The following is a 19,661-nucleotide window of genomic DNA, read 5'->3' as shown; positions in this document are numbered from 1 at the left end:
TTCTTCAAGTGACCACTCTGTATTCAAATCCTCTCTGAAAGTAACCATTATACGGTAATTAAAGATACTTCAAGAAAGAACATTCCTTTGCTTTAATGTGCTTTGAGCCTATTTGTATGGCCTGGTCTGTCTACTGTCCCCTTCCCTTGGAACCAACATGTACATGAAACACAATATTGCAGTTTTCTAGAATTTTCTATACAAAGATAGGTAAAGGCAGAGAAAGGTGAATTATTGTCCAGGAGTTTGTTACAGTAATGGTAACTCCTTGGCATAATAGGGCCCATCCTTGCAACTTTTCCATACACAGAACATTGTTTCTAATGGGTGCTCCCCACATGAAGGACTTACAGTTCCAGGGCTTAAGATAGCATTGCTTTATTCTTAAATCTGAATTAAATTAAATTGCTGATCTGATATTGTATGAGGCATAAGTATACTAAACCTAACCTTCATCTGGAATAAATTGCCATGGTATAAGAATCTGGTCTGTTAGATCAATTATGTAAGACCTTATCAAACAGGCAAGCCATTGCCATAACTTATATGCTACAGCTGACACTTCTTCCTGAAAAATGTAATAAATCATCATAATAACTAATAATTTCCCTTTCCCTTACCTGGCAGTCCATGGCCTCCTGGTTCCCCTTTCTGACCCGATGCAGGGGTACAGCAATCACAGCAATTAAAGAAGAAATCAGCTGTGTCAAGGGTAAAGTTTTCAAAAGGAAACAGAGTGGTGGCCGTCCTGAAGGCAGGGTGCAGAGTGGACAAATCTGTTGTCATTTCTGAGATTTCTGGAAAGGAGCTTTCACCAGTGGGTGGGACAATGGATGTGTCGAATCCTTCAGTGACCTCCACTTCAGGAACCTTTATCTTAGTAAACTTTGCATGTGGCTTCTGTGTGGTTTTGGCTTCTGTGTGGACAGCAGCTATAATAATTACACTAAGCGTTGCACTTTGCCATGGAAAATTCCCCATTTTTGTAGCTGTAAGAAAAGATTAATGCAAAAATAAAGCATTGCAGCAGGCTTCTTGTATTAGCAACTTCCCTATAAAGTTCATTTGTTTTGTATTGATTGATTTTCCTGTGTTTTTCAACATGACCTTTTTTCTTCATTCAGCAAGATAAGCATATTTTTTTTCAATTAGGCAAATTAGACAGGTTAGTCATATACGGCTCTGACCCTGTTCACTAGTCTAGGTGGAGCAGTATCAGTGACTGTTCACAGATCTGGTAGCTTCAGGAAGGAGACCACTGGCACATCAACCCCTACAAATAAAGGATTGGTGCTTATATGTCATAAGGAAAGAAAAGAAATTAAGGGCACATTTACACATCCTCCAGGGGTGGGGAGGTGGTGCTTTAATTAGAGTGGCTCTGAGAACTGCTCTAATTAAAGCACCACAGTATGTCATGTATCAACATCCCTGCACTTCAAAATGGCGGCAGGGGTACCTGAATTAAAGTTTGTTAGAGAGCTTTAGGTCGAGTGTCCCCGCACTTAAGCAGGGACACTGATGCATGAGAGTGGGAGGCTGCTGGAGTGTGGCAATTACTACACACCAGCAGACTCAATTAATCGAGTCTGTAATTACAGCATGTTGGAGCACCCTCCACACTCATGTACAGGCACCCTAAAAGTCCTGCTTTGCCTCCCTGCATTGTTGAACAAATAGATACATTTCCACTGCAGAGTCCCAGATAATTAAAAGGAGTTCAAACAATCTCAAAAAATTAAATTGGGAAATCCTTGCGAGGGTATAAATATAACATAAACAACTGAGGTGAAAATTTAATATGAATATGAATATTTAGGTGCTTCGTGTGTTGAGTTGAAAAAAATCATTTAAGTTTTATATACCTCATGATTCATCTGTTTAGCATAACTGTAACAATTATAAAACAGTGAAAAAATATTATTTTAAATCTACCAAAAACCATTCTGCTTTAAATGTAGAGTGGTCACATTTAAATGGCTTATTTTGTTTTTTGTATTAAATCAATTTAAAATCTAGAACAGTGTTTGTCAAGCAGGATACGTGTACCCCTAGGGGTACTTAAAAGGTTCGTAAGGGGTACACGGAACTCCATGTGCATGCGTACAGCCACAGCACGGCATGTGGGGGGCCAGGAGCGCAACCTGGCCATGTGGAGAGCAGCCAAGTCCAGCTGGTAAGTATGTTGTATGGGAAGGGAGTGGGGCAAGGGCAGGGGCTGCCCAGCTGGGGTGGGACATGGAACTGAGCCATGCAGGTGTGGGCAGATCCCACTGCTACACCCACCCCAGGAGGGCATAAGGAGCATACGCCCCCAGATCTGCACACACGGCAGGGTGGACTGGGCCTGGGGCCAGGCTGGGCTGTACTCACGGAGGGCAGTGATGGCACTGGGAGGAGCTGGAGGGTTACAGCCAATTTTGGGGTGACTGCATCCCCCCCATAGCCCCAATCCCATATGCCCCCCACAGTGAGGGAGGGGCTGGAGCAGGGGCAAGCGCTGCCCAGCTGGGGTGGAGCATGGGACAGACCGACAAGTTGCTCATCCGGGGGATGCAGGGGGTAGCAGCTCCCACTGCTGCACACAACCTGGGAGGGCATGGGGGGGCGTGTACCCCTGCAACTTCATGTGGGCTGGGGTGGGATGCGGGCTGCTACAGGCTGGGGCCAGGACAGCGCTGGGCTGTGCCCAGCAGGGGTGTTGGGATAGGCTGTACAGGGAGGGGGGTTAAGGGAGCTACAGTGAATTTTTGGGTGGCTGCAGTCCCTCCCATAGCCCCCTCCCAGTGCTGCCACTGCTGACCGCCCAAAGAGTAACTTGGCCCGGCCCCTGCTGGGAACAGCCTGGTGCTGCCCCACCCCACAGCCCACCCCACCCCATACAAATCCAGAGGCATATGCCCCCCATGCCCTTCCAGGGTGCATATAGTGGTGGGAGCCACCACCCCCTGCCCCACCCCTGGATGAGCTGCTCACAGCTCTGTCCTGCACTCTGCCCCAGCTGGGAAGTGGCTGCCCAGCCCTACTTCCTCCCTCGCCACAGGGGCCTTTGGGAGCAAGGCTATGGGTGAGGCCTGCAGCCACTCCAACATTTGCAGTAGCCTCCCCAACCTCCCTCCCAGCACCACCACGACCCACCCCGTGCACAGCCCAGCCCAGCCCCACACTGGGAAGAGCCCAGCACCCCAGCCCACAATGGCAGCCTGCCCAACCCCCATGTGACACACTCCCCGCCATGCCCTCCCAGGGTGCACGCAGCAGCAGGAGCCATCCCCCCTGCACCCTCCAGATGAGCCACTCAGCAGCTCCATCCTGCATCCCATTCTGCTGAGCAGTGCCTGACCCTGAAAAAAAACACAAAGGGATACCTGAGCTGAAACTTTGAGACAGAAGGGGTGCACTTGTTAAAAAAGGTTGAAAGCCCCTGATCTAGAATATTTATTTGAGCAGTGAACACCAAATTTGCTCCTCAGTTATATTAACACTGTTCTGATCATATGAAAAGAGTTACATGGGGATATTTCAGACAAAAATCTATTAGTTTTTCTACAGAAGGTTAATCCAGATAGCTAAAAATGAATAATGCAAATTCCTTTCCTTGCCTGATAGAGGCCCCAGTTCTGCAAAACAATCACTTGAATTAACCCACTGAATTCATTTAGGACTGTTCTAGTTGCTTTTAAAGGGATATCAAGGGACCAATTTTATCATCAAGGTCTTCCAGTCCCATAAAAACTTCTTCCCCAGCAGAAGACAAACAATGGGGTTGAGCTCACTGAGTTCAGCTTTTCCCAGATCAAAGAACACTACCACAATTTTTGTAAGGTTATGAAACTTCACAAGAAGGATGACTGCTTGAAAGCATCAGGGTTGTTCCAGGAATGTTGGAAAGCTAAATCATGTGTTATACTAAAGTGATTAAAGATCATAATGACTCCGGAGTCAAGCACAGTTACACACTTTAAAAGACGTTGTCCCAAAGGAATAAATAGCAACAGAATTATACTCTAATTCCAAGATTTCTGTGGAACTGCTTTTAAAGAAATTAACATTTTCCTGTTATATACTCTATGTTAGTATAACTTTTCAAATCAGTTCTTCTATGTTTAATAAAGATAATTAATTTATCCAAGGGAGTCAAGTTTTCCATAATGTGGACATCTCAGAACAGGTATGGTCTTCAGGCCTCCTCTCTCTCTCAAGTGTATGACCCTGTCATATCCCATCTGTGATTTTGAAGACTACCCCACTTACCCACCTGCTATATAACATTCCAGCAGTTCACTACACTAAGAACCAATACTTGGAATGCATTTATAATTTGTTCAATCTTCCTACAATTCATAGTCTTACAGAACTGATCAAAAATGCATTTTTATCTGCCATAAAGAAGGTTGACTAAAACAAAATTTTCATTGAATTTTCACCAAAATCCTTTATTTTCACTTAGAAATAAAAAATCCTGAAATATTCTAGCTAAATACTAAAATAATATAATATGAAAATCCTGTCACTGTCCTTCAAATTCCCATCTTTTTCTACAAATTGGGATCCCTGGTCAGATTAGAACTGGGCCCATTCTACATGAGGGTCAAGCAGCAATGCCTACAAGTGGACCATAGCACAGGCCTGCAGCCACACATTGCTGCCTGACCCTCATGTAGAACAGACCAAGCCCAGCCCGCCCAGTTAGTACACAACTTTGGACAGGAACCACAGATCCCAGAGCTGCATGTCCCAGTCCTGTCCAAAGGCATGCTAGTGGGCCAGGTTGGGCCAGGTCAGGTTGGGTCGGTCTGGGCCCATTCTCCCCACACAGACCCTGAGTCAGGCAACGCACCATAGAGATGTTCTGGCTGGATACTGGAGCATCCCTCTGGAGGTCCCAGCCTGGCTTGCTTCAGGGCTGTCCTGGACTGTGCCTTGCCCTGCTTTTTTTCCCCCGTGGGTTTTGTTCTGTTTATTTTTAATGATACCTGGAAACCCAGGTATCAAACTTAGAACCCACACTGCAAATATGCAGCACAGGGTTCATGTTTTAATTCTCAGCATACCTCTTGTGGCATCTCAAACTGGTTTGAGATGCCACAACAGGCATGCGCGCGCTTGTCTGGGTATGCATTTAGTCCAAATATCTGCTCAAAGCAGGACCACCCCCAAGTAGATCATTCCACCAGGGGCTTTGCCCAGTCAAGCCTTAAAACCCTCCAAAGATGGAGATTCCACCACCTCTCTAGATAACCCATTCCAGTGTTTCAGCACCTTCCTACTGAAAAAGTTTTTCCAAATATCCAGCCTCAGCTGCCCTTTCTACAACTTGAGACCAGTGTACCTTGTTCTGTCATCTACTACCACTGAGAACAGTCTATCTCCATCCTCTTTGTAACCACCCTTCAGGTAATTAAAGGCTGCTATCATATCCCCACTCAGTCTTCTCTTCTGCAGAGTAAAAAGCCCAGTTCTCTCAGCCTCTCTTCATAAGTCATGTGTCCTAACCACTTTGTTGCCCTCCACTTGGTTTGTTCTATTCCTCTCTCACTCTTTGTTCGTTTTTTAATCTGAAAACTGAAAAGAAAGTTAGATATGTTGCCAGCTCTTCACAGACCACAAGAGAGCCACCAGCTCCAGTTTGAGAACCACTGGCCTAAATGGTGCCATTCACGAGTAAATCCTAATCTCATTGATTACGTCAGTGGGCACATCTACACAAGACGCTATGTCACCGTAACAATGAGCTAGGGCAACATTGCTACAGTAACATAGTGTCAGTGAACACTAACTGTGATGCCACTGCTATTGCACAGTAGGGTTGGAAACAACATATGCATCACAGGGACTGTGCAGTACCAGTGGGTAATGCACAGTCATTTAGTACTTGCTAAAGAAAGTACTAAAGGACTATGCAGTACCAACTGTGCCATGGAGCACATGTGTAGACCTGTCCAGTGTAGTCCTGATGGCAAAATAGAGATGTTGGATCTCAGTCTGAGGAGTGAACCATGTGTAGCTATAAAGCCCAAGGAAAGAATGCGAATTAGACTTAGTTCCTTCCTTAGCTTATCCTTGCTCCAACCTGAAGTGATTTGTTGTTTATCCATTTTGGTTGGACGGTTGGTAGGTGAACAGCAGACCCAAAGCTCCTCCTGTTACCCATTCTGTCTGTCCTCTGCATTTGATCTGGTAAGGGCTGAACAGATAGATGGCACTATTTATTCCTGTGCATATCACCAGAGATATAGGAGGGAAGAATAACTGATCGCAAAGTCACAGTCACAATCCAACCAATACAAATTAAGGGCCAGTGTGATAGCCTTGTACTGTACTAAGTATTTTAAATCACAGGGGTTACTTGCACAGTAAGACACTATTCAACTTGATCAACAATGATAGAATTAGGCCCTCTATTTTTACAGAGTATAATAAGGAAGGTGTCATCTGCAGACAGAGTTAACTGGGGCTATCTGACTTCAAATATGAAATAAAGGACTAATATTCCTTTAAAACATTATAATAGCCCAAATATCTTTTTGGAATCTGCATGAAAAGAGAAAATAAGCAACACAAAAAAAGCCCTCAAGATCTTCATTTTGGAGCAGTGTTTTAAATTCTGACTGCCTCAAAGGCAAGTCCCTACATGACTTGTGTCTAGGTCCTGAGCCTACAATTAACTTACGCGCAGATGGGATGTACAAGATATACTGAGAAAATCCTGGTCCCAATCTTCCATTTCAAAATGTGCTTTTTTTTATCCCAGCAGAATTAACCTTAAACCAGAGAACAATGCTCTTGGTGCCCACCTTACCACCATGTGGTAAGCAGCCATGAGCCAAAAACTAATAATAATGTATGTACATCAAAAGCACAATGTTCAGCACAAGCCAAGAACAGAACAGAGGAGGACTGTTTCTTAGCTGTAGAAACAGGTTAATGTAAGATGTGAAAGACAGCCACTTCCTTTTTCAGAATAGTCTTGTTATTTTATACTCCAAATGCCTAAGCACAATATATGGCATTGTACGAGCACTGTAACTCAAGCAATTAGCAAGGTAATGGTCTGTGGGACTCATTAGAGCAGAACATCAGTTTAAACACTTGGCAGGAAGCTATGGAAAACCCATAACTTTAAAATGCTAAAAGCCAACAACAGAACAGAAGAACAGTGGCATTTACACCGTCAGGTTGTTCCTCTGGGCTAGTAAACAGGACAGTTCTGTGGTATCTGAATATCTGGTTCATTTATGTGAACATAAACAAGTTAACTAATAGTTGTAGGGTCTAGCTTCACCCACAGAAACTAAAAAAATGCATTATAACTTGGTAATTTTCCTTAGTCATGCATTTATTATCATAAATGCTACTGTAATGTGAATAAAATGTCATCTATTTTTATTTTAATTCCCTAACTTGTCTCAAGTTAGATCCTTGACCACTTAATGCACTTAAAAAAATTAAATCTAGCATTATAATAAGAATTAAAAATACTTGAGGTGAAATCCCAGTACCTCAGAGTAAATGACTAAACTTCCATTAACTCCAATATGGTTAGGATTTCATCCCTAGAGTTTTGGAAGGAATAGAAACCTTCATGCTACAGTTACGAACATGCTACATAATCCAACATCTTCTGAAGCTATTTTTTTTTATATCTTCCTTCTGCACTGCTTGTTGTCCCTTCCTCTGGAGCATCTAGTTTTGTCTACTGTCAGAGATAGGATCCTGGACTAGATGAACATTGGGTCTGATTTAATCAGGAATTCCTTTGTTCCAAAGGAACATCAGCAGTAGAGTATTGTATTTTGACTCTTATGTATTAACTTAACTTCCTTTAGGAGTCTTTCAGTGTGGAGTCAGGCAATAGGTAGGGCAGAGTGGCAACTTAGGACATTTATAAACGTGCTATGGCAAGGCACTTTAATTAGTGAACTGCGCTAATTAAAAGCGCCTGAGCATCACATGCATCAGCATTCCCGCACTGAAAAATATCAGTGGGCATAAGCAACTGATAGCAAGGGCACATGCCCCACCCCCCCACCCCAACAGGGCCATCCCTGCTGGCAGCAGTGACAGCTTCTGTGGATGCCCCCCCAGACTCAAGAGGCACCAGTCACCCATGTCAGTGGAGCATTTTGAACTAAAGCTCACTGAATGAGCTTTTTTCTAAAGCACCCCACCACCACTTTCAGTGCAGGAAGACTGATACACATGACGCTGGAGGCTGCTAGAGTGCATTAAATTTCCACGCTCCGCGAAACTTGATTAAATCAAGTCTGCTCCAACGTGCTGCTTTTTACAGCACCTGGGAGCAGCCTTGCTGTGCATCTATACTATCTAAACACTAGCTCATTCATAAGTTTTCCTGGGAGACCGCTTATTTCATCATGCTGTGAATATATCTGCAAAGAGCAGAGGTACTTAGTAGAAAGGATTACAGTAATTTAAAAACAAAAGATACAGAAAGAATACCACTACTTTAGTACCCCTGCTCTCTGCAAGTCCATTCACAGCATGATGCTGTAGTCTATAACCTACAAAAGCTTATGCCCTTTGTACATATGAGTTACTCTTTAAGGTACCATTCTTGCCTTCTACCTTTAAAGTAAAAAACATAAATCACTTTTTTTTAAATCAACAAGCTGTGTCAACTTCTGTAACTATTTCTAAAAATAAATTAAAGTACTAGAAAATTAAATAGCGTGATATTCTGACAAAATAGTATGAATATAATAAAACTGTTTCTTAATAAAATAAATTGCCAAAACACTCAGAACTTATCCTGTTACAAACTAGTAGTTATTTTTAAAGGCTAGACTATATATCCTTGAACATAGGAGCTAACAATTAGACAGCCAGACTCTTCATTATAGTGAGCCAAGGTGTTACTAAAATAAAGACTTTAAGCTGTATAAACACACCATAATAAAACTGAAGGGTATTTTTTCATTATATCAGATTTCTTGCCAATCTCTATAAAACAATTTACTCTCATTTTCTCACTTGATATATATATATACACATTTCATAACAGATGCAGAATGAAAGCAATTATGCCTCACTGTAATGATATCTAGTTTAGTGGATCTATACTTAATTGGGTATAAATGTCCACTAAATGTTAGCATCTGTCCCACAACTCTGCTGTTTTAGTGCAGCTGTGCTTTGTTTTCCTCCCTAAATAACAGTATCTAAATAATCTAGTCTACAACAAAGTTCATCTGCAACCAAAAGATCTTAAATAATGGGTAGATGACTGAGTTTTCTGTTGTTTGAATAACGTTTTGAGTTTTTATTCTGAAGGGAGAAAAGTAAAAGTTTCCTCATAATTACATATTCACTAAATGTATTAGGCTTTTCTTGAGGCAAATTATATTGATAGTACCTTTTAAACTCCATAATTTCATTGCAAAAGCCCAGCCCAAAGATAAAGCAAGCAATGTTTGTTATCTCCTACCTTATGAAAGTTCTCTTTATCAGGAATATGAGCCCTGGATGGTGCATTGAAAAAGTTAATCTTATTCTCATGCAAGCAGTAATCTATTTTATTTCTTTAATTACTTTTATTGTAGCCAATGAGTGGATTTGCTGTGCAGAGGGGAAATGGGATTGGTGAATTCTCTTGAAAATAACCAGAATGACACTGAAATCTGAGGAAATGCAAATGCAGTCCACAGGCTAGGACTCTTCTCTTCACCTGTTTTTTGCTGACTTTTTGCCAGGTGCCTGCTACCAAGCTGAAAAGCATAAAAGATTCTCATTGCAGTGCAACCATTCTGGGTGATTTCAGAAGATGCTCAAGAAATTCTTTCTGCCTCTATATCTGAACAGCAATTGACAGTGCGCTATATACCCCACCTGAGGGTCAGAAGGAAAGGGCGACAGGGAAGGCACACTTTGCATTAGGAACAATATAAGAGATGCATGTTGCTTCTCATTCAAGTCATGGGCTGAAGTTCTTGGTCCATTAAAGTCAATGGAAATCCAAAGTTTCTTGCTAAGACAGGTGCATGCATCTTCCCTTTGCAGGATCACGTGTCGAGATAATGGCAGGTTAGATTCCATGTCCTATCAAGCCAGAAATATCCAAGCCATGTCTCAGGTCAAAAAAAAAAAAAAAGTTTGTCACTATAATGTAACACTTGGGAATTAGTTTCCTTTATAAATAGAAACATTTTTAAAAACATTGCTTGCTACCTAGAACCAGGTACTTATTTAGTTATTGCACATCTTAACAACAGGAGGGATCTAAGGGATCACTGGTTGCTACACAGTGAAAGTTTGTGTGTAGTGGAAACTACTATCCATTTGGACACTTTTGTGATCAATACAGTCCAATCCCTGAAACAGTGGAACTGGACTGAATGACTGTTCTCAGAATATTACTTTTATTTGTTCCCTTTCAATCTCCTAAGCGTTTTTATTTTTAATTTCATAGAATTTGTTTTATTGCATTTCATCAAATGCTGTATTTTACTTTGGTCAAAAAATGCAACTGTTTTTCCTTTACTGAAAGACATTATGGGTTTTTGCATACATTTTGGATATTGCATAGTTCATGCATTATGATTTTTCATTTTAAAGGGAAATAAGTGATGGTGTGTCAGAGTGACACTGTACAGTGCTGTGCCTTCAAAGGAGAAATAAGGCTTGCTTGAAACAACAGATAGCTCACTGCAGCTGGATCAGGAAGTGACAGTGTTAAAGCAAAACTAAAGCAGCAAAAAATTTGAATTTTTTGGCGAAGCTTAGCCTCTGAAAAAGTGAGGCTCATGAGATGCACATGACACCCAAGATCTTAAATATTACTAGTTGTGTCTTGATGTTTCTCTTTCATGTAACTCACTGTTTTCTAGGCAGACACAACTGATGTTCATATGGTAATAAATATGATAATTACATATTTGATTTAAGCACTCCTACCCAGCATCATTCCCAAATCCACATTCTGCTACTGATCAGGGATGTTTCTGAGTATAAAGTAATGCCAAGGAGACAAAGCTAAGCAGAACATCAAATGTTCTGTTAACTCTTCCACCAGTTGGCACCCTTCAGTACTGCTCCTAGCAAAAAGAATTGTACAGCCATGCTCCTTAACGATCACAGACCTAATTCTGTCACCCTTGTTCAGCTGTATTGACCAATAGGATTCTCTGGTTAGGTTTTCCATTTCCTTATTAAAAACTGAAAGAGTCCCTCTTGCAAGGAAATGCTTCTGTGGATTTCTGTGCCTATTACACCAGAGTCTCATCAGATAAAGCCTTCTGTTTTTGCTCTCTCGAGCTGTGTCAAAAACAACTGCCCAGTGTACCAAGCCAGAGTGTGTCCTGGAGAATCTCAGTGGGGCCACACAGAAAAAGGCAATATTACCAGGTAAGATCCACAGGGACTAGTGGATGAGGAGAGGATGATCTACATCTACTTCAGACCCACAGTGCACATAGACATGTGTCCAAAACATCTGGGTAGGGTACAGTAGGGTGCCAACTGAATTGTGCAATAAGAGGTGATCTGAAATTAGGCTTCCTAATATACTGCCTTGGAATTAGGAACAATTTAATGGTGAACAGTGGTGGCAGAATATCAGTACCGTACCTAGATTTTGATCTGGGCCAATGTACACTTGTTCAGGGAATTTAACAGGTTAATTCATTCCACCTTTCCCTTCCCTTCCCAAATGAAGACTCCTTCAATTCATTGGAATTCTTACCCCAGAGACATTTAGATAAGCTACAGTTCATTCTCAGCTTTACAACCCAGTTCAAAGTACAGGAATGAGTACCATGAGGCTGCCTTTCATCTCCTTATCCTGGTGCAAATAAAATCAGAAAAGCATCTCATTTAATGAATCAAAGCTTACTGTATTACAGTATATTCATATTTCGGTTTAACAATTGGACAAGGAAGATTGGGTTTTCTTCAAACATACTTACAGTTAACAATCAATTCTCCTTTGATATAAGCTATGGGTATTGTAATCTTCCTAAATTTATTTGCAATTTAAACACTTCATTTTCTCTACACAATATTCAGTATGCGACTTCGAGCAATAAAAAACTTCAGTATGGAAAACATATTATTAAAAGCACCAGGCCACCTTGATTCACCAGTTTTTCAAAACACTTCATTGAAATCAGTGACAGGTTTGCCTGCAAAAATCAAGGACATGTTCTAGCCCACTAACATATGCATGCTGTCAGTTCAATCACTGTATGACAACTAGTAGCAACCCTAAAAGCTATTTTTTGTTAATACCTCTGAAAATAGATCTTCAGTTCTACAAGGCTGATTCATTTCTGAATATATTATCAATTTTGCACCTATCGACATAACTTTACATATTTTAAAAAAAAATTATGAACACATGTTTCTTCATCTATACAAGGTGCATCACTTAGCAGTGCATTAGGCCAATGTCTGGAGCCACGTCTTACTCTCCTATACAGTGATATAAATCCAAAGAAACTACACAAAGTGTTTTTGCACCACTGTTACAGAGAAAAAATTGGCCTATAACCATTAATATTTTCTATTTTTACATTCTATGTTTTTATATTAAATTTCTTATACTCCTGTTGTACATCTGAGACAGGAATGACAAGATAGATTCAACAAAGTTGCAAACACCTCTTACGAATTGCTCAATACTAGTTGAAACCAACAAGGATTGAGAACACACAGTAATTTAGGAAAAAGGTATCTTTCCCAACAGGATGATGTACATCAGCTACCTGGAAAATATTTCATTTCTACTTACATAATTAAATATAGATTAAAAGAATATTATTATGATTTTGAAGTCAAGCCCTCAAAAGTTAGGACATGTCAGAAATAAGGTTGCTTTAGCAACCTGAATATATTCCCATTGTGTGTATGGAATATAAGGAGGTCTTTACTTGAATACCCACACTTGCACTTCAAAGGGGTCCACACTTCCATTTGAAATTTCCAAACAGGTCCACAATAGGGCTGTGCGAAGCTTCGGTCTCAGATTTGATTCGGTGGAGATTCGGCACGATTCAGTAGCCAAATCTCTGAATCTGAATCAAATCAGGAGAACCTTTAATCTCTCCGAATTGAATTGGAACCCTCCAAATTGATTCGGAAAGATTTGGTGATTCAGATATAGACACAGCTTTAAATGTTTTTTCCACATACCTCAAGGTACCAGGCAGCTCATGAATGCCAAGATGCTGGGGCATATGGAGGCGTCCCACAGGAGTCCCCAGTGGGTTCAGCAGCAGACCCAGAAGTGGACCAGAAGCACTTCTGGGTCCACCTGGGAGTGTGCTGGTGGGACCCCTGTGCCTTACTGGCTCGCCAACTGGTGCCTCCTGGGTCTGGGGGGGCACCCAGGGTCCCCCCCCCAGTGGCCAATCGCCAAACCAGGGGGCCGGGGAGGGCCCCCTCCCCTGCGTGCTACCCAGCGGACCCAGATGTGGACTGGAAGTACTGTAAGACACTCCATCCACCCCAGCATTGCAGCGTTCGTGAGCCGTGCCTGGTGCCTCGAGGTATGAGGAAAAAACATTTAAAGTTGTGTCTATGGCAGAATTGCTGATTCTCCAAATCAGCATCAAATCTTCAGATTCGTATTTGGCCATATTGAACCGGGGACAGTGATCCAGATCAACTAATCAAATCACTGTCCCCGATTAAGGCTGAATCCAAATCAAACATGGCCTGTTTTACATGCCCCTAGTCCACACCTCCATTCAAAACATTTTAGGAGCTTGCAAGTGAAAAAAGGTTGAAAACCACTGGAATACAAAACTGTTCATCTCCTCACATGCTTCTCTATGTCATTCAGCATTATAGTATTCAAGGTCTTCATATACATTTAAACTTTTTTCTTCACTCCTGTAAGTATTCTCCCCATTTTAAACTTAGAGAAAAGAACAATGGACAGTTTAAAAGTCAAAACTGTTTGCTAATTTTGAGGACCCAGTTTGAAACACCAGAATATCTAGCATTATTTTGCCCCTGATATAGGATCAAAGGGCTAGAAGGGAGCTACCTAGATTCAAGAACAACAGCTATTGACTTCATTTGCAATTGTGAATGGTCAGCATTTCTGAAAATCAGACCCCAACATCCCAAGCCAGGCATTTAGAAAATGGAGAATACACAATTAGTAATCATCTCTGAAGTCTATTCTAAGTAACTTGCCCAGCAACACATAGAAAGCCTTGGTCTAAGGCTGGAAGAGAAGAATTCAGTTCTGCAGGCAGCATTCAACTGTCTCACCACTTATATTGTCCCTTCTCTTTCTGCAATCCCCTCCCCCTTCACTCTAAGCACTTTCCAATTTCTACAGCAAATCTGTTACATGTAAGATCTACAAGGATCTTACCTGTAACAGCCTCCTTCAATCTATATGCCATTTCTATTTCCTGAGCTGATCCCCTGTATAAGCCAGGGTTCCTGAGAAAAAATAGTAATTGGTCACATACTCAAGGTTATCAGACAAACACAAAAGGGCCAAATTAAGGTTGCATTGGAAACCTTGAAACTGGCATCTCCTGACATTCAGCTCAGACTTCGAACACTGATAATGTTTCAGAATGTATTCAGGTATGTAATTTCCTAGAAACATAAAAAAGCAAACTGAAAAAACAGGTGACACCCACATGGTTCATCAGCTGGATCAGAACATTCAGATACACCACAAATACCTTTGCCACCTGAGCTGAGAGAGTAACTGCAAGGGGTGCAAGTCACTGGAGAATGCTCATTGTGGATGGACTCTATAGAAATATTAACTATTAAGTTCAAAGTCATCTCCACTGAGCATATGCAAAATGCAATTTTTAAAGCCTTAAAAATGGGTCAAATAAGGGAAATGTTCATGAGGAAAGCAAAAGGCATCCCACTTGCTTCAGCCCTACCCATTCCAACATTTAAGGGCCTCATATTTCAAGTTTCTCAAATTAAAGGTTAACATAACATTTTAAAGTGGTAGAACAATGTGTTTTGATGTAACGAGAGGTAAGGATTTCCTTAGGGTGATATCTTTTATTGGATCAACCATGCAGTTGAGGTAAAGTTAGACAAACTTTCAAAAGCAAGACGTTCTTTCTCACTTCATACTACTTTGTCTAACTTTATCCCAATTACATAGCTTGTCCAATAAAAGATATTATACTAAGAAATCCTTGTCTCAAATAACTTCTGGTCCATCACAGTTAAAACATCACCCTTTTACTACCATGTTAATGCAACCTCATTCTCAGAAATGGCTGATGATTTTGATTAAAATTTTCCCCACAAAAAATCACCCAAACTTATGTGCAACTAAAATCAAGAGTTTTAAAATGGGAAGTGTCAACATCTTTGTAGACAGCACTAGAAGCACATATTATTATGCACTGTATACTTTAACTTTTCTAATTAAATTCTATTGTATTCTTCTGTATTGAAAAAACAGTAATAATGGTGAAACCAATACAGTTAGATTGTTCTACAGTGCTACCTCTCATTAACCACAGAGATAAAATTACTGGAACAAAAAGAAAAATGACTTGTGCTAATAGACTCCTTATTCTACAAGTGAAAGACAAATTAAATATATGAGATTTAAAAACACAATACTGTTACTAAAAATGTAATTTGCACTTACAATTTGAAATGAAATTGTGTGCATTAATCAACTACATTATAATGATGTGTATTTGGATCAAAAGGTTTAATTATGTCTTGAGCATTAGCAGTTACCCACATATTTTAGATAGTCAGTTTATTTCTCTCTCTCTCAGACTGCTTAATTCAAATAACTTTACAGTGTTCGTGTTCAAGAGGAGGAAAGAGTTTTAATTGCTTCCATTGTATAACAGAACAGCAATGTGTTTAAGAGTATAACAGCAAACACTTTACATGCCTTTTGTAGATGCATTATGAAAAGAATGCATAGTACAGCATAATATTTACAAAAGATCTTATCTTAGGCTTGGTCTATTGTGTCCTGGATTGCCATCTGGTTAACTTTAACAAGGAAAAAAAAGAAAAAGAAAAAATGTCACTGTCTTCCTATTCAATTCTATTCAGTGAATTAATATAGGTGTGATTTTGCATTGCTTACTCTTACAAGGAATCCTATCAGCAACCACTATGTTACTTATCCAAGTAAAAGACAGCAGGAGAGAACCTACACCAAATATCTCCTCATCTCAAGAGCTACCCACCAGGGCAAGTAAACTATTCTTAATAAAACCCTTGTGTTGGTTTTAAATAAGTACCTTTCAGAGGCAAACCAAGCTTTACAATGTTGCAACTTTTCTTTTTTCTAAAACAAGATTATTACAGTTTGCAATGCAACCTATGTGTATTCAGCAAAGCTATTCTTTCTGGGTCCTAACTTAATGCCTTACTGATAGCTTATCCTTGCAAGAAAGACAGCTTCAATCTCATGTTGGTATACTTGCTAAGTGGCTGGATTACAATACAAAAGGCAGACTGGATTCTAGGTGAAGTAACAATTAGGAACCTGCAGGTAAAACATGAAAATAAGTGTTTAACTTTATCTTAATCGTTTTACTTAGTCATAAGAATCTACGAGTAATATCATATAATACACTGAACTGTATTAATATATTCTGTTTGAATGCATATTTAAGGATGAGATCAATAAAAGCAGCACAAAAAGTTCTTCTGGAAGTACTTTCAGTTCTATTTATTACCATGACTGAATCTAGGCTTTTGAAAATAAGGTTCCAGATGATGTGGCACATCATATAACACAACACACATTTTTCTCCAGGAAACTAAATGCTCAGCTAATATACTAAGAGGACAGCACTATATTATCCATTTCAAGATCAAAGCAAAAATGAATATAATTACTGGAATGTGCACTAAATTATAAAGTTTCAAAAAAATGCAACAAACTAGGCAAAACAAAGTGTCAAAATAGTTAAAAGATACTGTGTCATTAGTCCTGTAGTCATTAAAGTTAAATATACATCTCTTATTCAGATTCATAAAACAATATCTAGCCTTCTGGTGCATCTTGACAATGCCTTCACAGTCAGACATTTCTGCACCTGAGTTAAGGTTTTTAGCTAAAGCTAAAAATAGTCTGCAGGGCTATAAAATAGAAGACAGACATTACCAGGAGTGGCTAACTGTGAAGGGAGGAAAGGTGAGCCTAAGGAGAGCCCAGAGGGACACGAGCACAAAATACTTACCTTCAGTACAGGGGGAAGCTGCCCTGGTGAGAAGGACCAGCCCCAAATGTGTAGGAGCACATGCTCCTTCCAGATTGGCAGAAGGAGTATTAGTGTTGACATTTCAGGCCCTCGAGAATGACAAAAAGGAAAGGAGCAGTGGCAGTCAAGAGAAGCTGGAACTGGAAGTGGCCAGACCTGTCAATCTCCTGCAAAAGGTAGGAGAATGGATCAAGTTCCTGGCCAAAAGTGGCTGGGAAGCCTGCTGGGAAGTGGACCAACAGAGCAAAGTAGGCATGACAGAGGCTGGAGGCAGCAAAGAGATTGCAGAAGAAGAAATGGTCATGAGTCTTAAAAGGACCCTGCCCTTTTGAGACCAGTTTGGCGGGGGGTGGAGGGGGGCTTCTTTTCTCTTGGTTTAGATTTTCCTCCCCCCTACCCTTTCTTTCTGGACTATGTCGTGCTAAAGGAAAATGAGAGAAGGAATGTAACTGGCCTGCCCTAGCAGAAAGCTGTTTAAGTAAAGTCTGTCCTGAGGGATATGTTGGGCCTGACCAAGGGTCTGGGCCCGGAACTGCAGCTGGGACTTGAAGGTGAGAGACTGGGAATTCACAAGACGGTATGAATTAGATGGCCGTGAACAGTTTGATGGACACATTGAGGACTGAAGCAATTTAGGCTTACTTCAGTTGTGGACTTATGATCCTTATTTTCTGGAAAGAACTTTTGGTTGAAGTCAACTAGCCTGAGAAGAGGGCAAAGTGCTTTGAGTTTAATTTTTGTGGAGACCCAGAATGAACTGACTTACATTAAACAATGAAACTATGAAAATGATTATGAAATTCCTGAACAGAAAGTTGATTTTGTAGTTATCTTTAATTTGACTTGATTTGGACTGATTTCAAGTAAGTGCCATTTGACATAGCAAAGACAACTAACAATTAATTGACTTTACTGAAGACAGGACATGATAAGGGTTGGGTATAAAGGGAAGAGCAGCCCCATGAAAAAGTATGTTGCCTGGGTGAGCAAGGAGGGTTATTGCTCAGCTTATATCCACCTCCCAATAAACATCAAGGTGCAGTGGGTAAAAATGGGCATCTCAGGTCAGGTAATTGTAAAATACTATCATTCGCCTCACCCCAACCAGGTTTTAGGCCACCGTGGACTGTGGCCATATAGCATTTCCACTCGACATTGGCAGCAAAATTACAGAAGGGACAAGGCAAGGATAAGTCCTTACCAGACGCAGCTGGGGAAATTCACACACCAGGTGGGGTTTAGGGGAAACAGAGGCCAGCAGCAATGAGAAGACAGCAGTGGGGGCTACTCAGTGGCCCCTGGGGCACAGCAAGAGAAGAAGCATCTGGACAAGGAGACAAGAAGCTCCAAAGCTCTCCCAAGAGCCAAAGAGAAACCACAGGGAAGTGGAGCCTGCTGGGTAAAGGTATAACCACAGCAAGTCCCAGAGTTGAGAGGTTAAAAACAGGAGGCACTTACCTGGGTGGTCCATGGGAAGAGAGGTCACGCTGGGGAGGAGGGGCCCAACTCCACCTAGAAGAGGAAAGACAGGGATATAAATATAACAAAAACATTAGCTGCCGGTGCACAGGTAAGGGTACGTGTGGGCGCTGGATACAGCCGGCTAAACACTGTACTGCACTGGAAGCTCACCAGTTAAAATGAATTCACTTGTCTGGGTGTCTTCTGATAACAGCTCTCATTGGGGAATTAACTTTTCATTCTTCCATCATGTCAAGGCATGTCATTAATCATCCCCCACCCCGGCCCTGATCACATATACAAAGACAAACAGACAATAATAAATTTTAAAATGCAGAATACCAAGAAAAAATAAAGAAGAGCTGAAAAACTGAAAACGCTTGAAAACAGGCAAAGCTTTTTTCCACCCCCATAAATTAGACAAAAAAAGAAATAAGTAATCAGATCAAGAAACAACAACATCCAAAAGAATAAGACAGAACATACATATACAGAAACTTGAGCTGGGTTTAAAAAAAAAGTGTTTATTATTTTTTAGAGGGTTTTTTTTTAATTCTACAAAAATGTGTCATTTTTCCAACAAAAACGGAATTCTGTGAAATTTAAACTTTTGAAACCTCAATTGTTTTTTGATTTTTCTTTTCTCATCCAGAAAAAGGAAAATATATCAAATCAAATGAAAATATCCTGCTCGTTTTTTTATGGTAAAAGTAGCTGTTTTGATATAACAAGCTTAATTGAACTATTTGGACCAGTTCAAATTCCAACTTCTCTCCCAGTTTTGGATCCCTGTTCTGTTTTCTTTTAAAAGCCTGATCCTAGATTCCATGATTGTTCATATCTTGAGGTAGGGACCTGTGACATTATTTGTCCATAGAAGCCTGAGGACATGTTTGGTACTACATAAATTATATATATTAATATTAATCTCTTATGAAATATACTAAAAAATCTAGATCATTAATTCCAGCAATTCAACTAGAAGTTAACTAAAACAGAGTAAGA

General features: G+C 40.5%; 1 protein-coding gene across 2 annotated transcripts in view; it reads right to left on the bottom strand.

Moving 5' to 3' along the window:
* OTOL1 (otolin 1) overlaps nucleotides 1-18,933 on the bottom strand; it is a 31,208-nt gene extending 12,275 nt beyond the window's left edge. Inside the window, exons 1-3 of one of the 2 annotated variants that reach the window (XM_090052123.1) lie at nucleotides 18,828-18,933; nucleotides 18,654-18,707; nucleotides 621-989 (exon numbers count right to left, since the gene is read on the bottom strand). In XM_090052123.1, the coding sequence (XP_089908249.1) occupies nucleotides 621-989; nucleotides 18,654-18,666 (382 nt within the window). In that variant the 5' untranslated portion in view covers nucleotides 18,667-18,707; nucleotides 18,828-18,933. Of the gene's footprint in view, nucleotides 1-620; nucleotides 990-9,448; nucleotides 9,555-18,653; nucleotides 18,708-18,827 lie in introns of those variants that run through there. The other variant, XM_090052124.1, reaches the window with a different exon arrangement.
* Between the last annotated feature and the right edge of the window lie 728 nt (nucleotides 18,934-19,661).

Source organism: Crocodylus siamensis, chromosome 6 (assembly GCF_052110815.1).
Source record: "Crocodylus siamensis isolate JL-2025a chromosome 6, ASM5211081v1, whole genome shotgun sequence".
Classification (NCBI taxonomy): Eukaryota; Metazoa; Chordata; order Crocodylia; family Crocodylidae; genus Crocodylus; species Crocodylus siamensis.
Note: the sequence above shows the minus strand (reverse complement) of the source record. Positions and strands in the feature narration are given on the sequence as shown.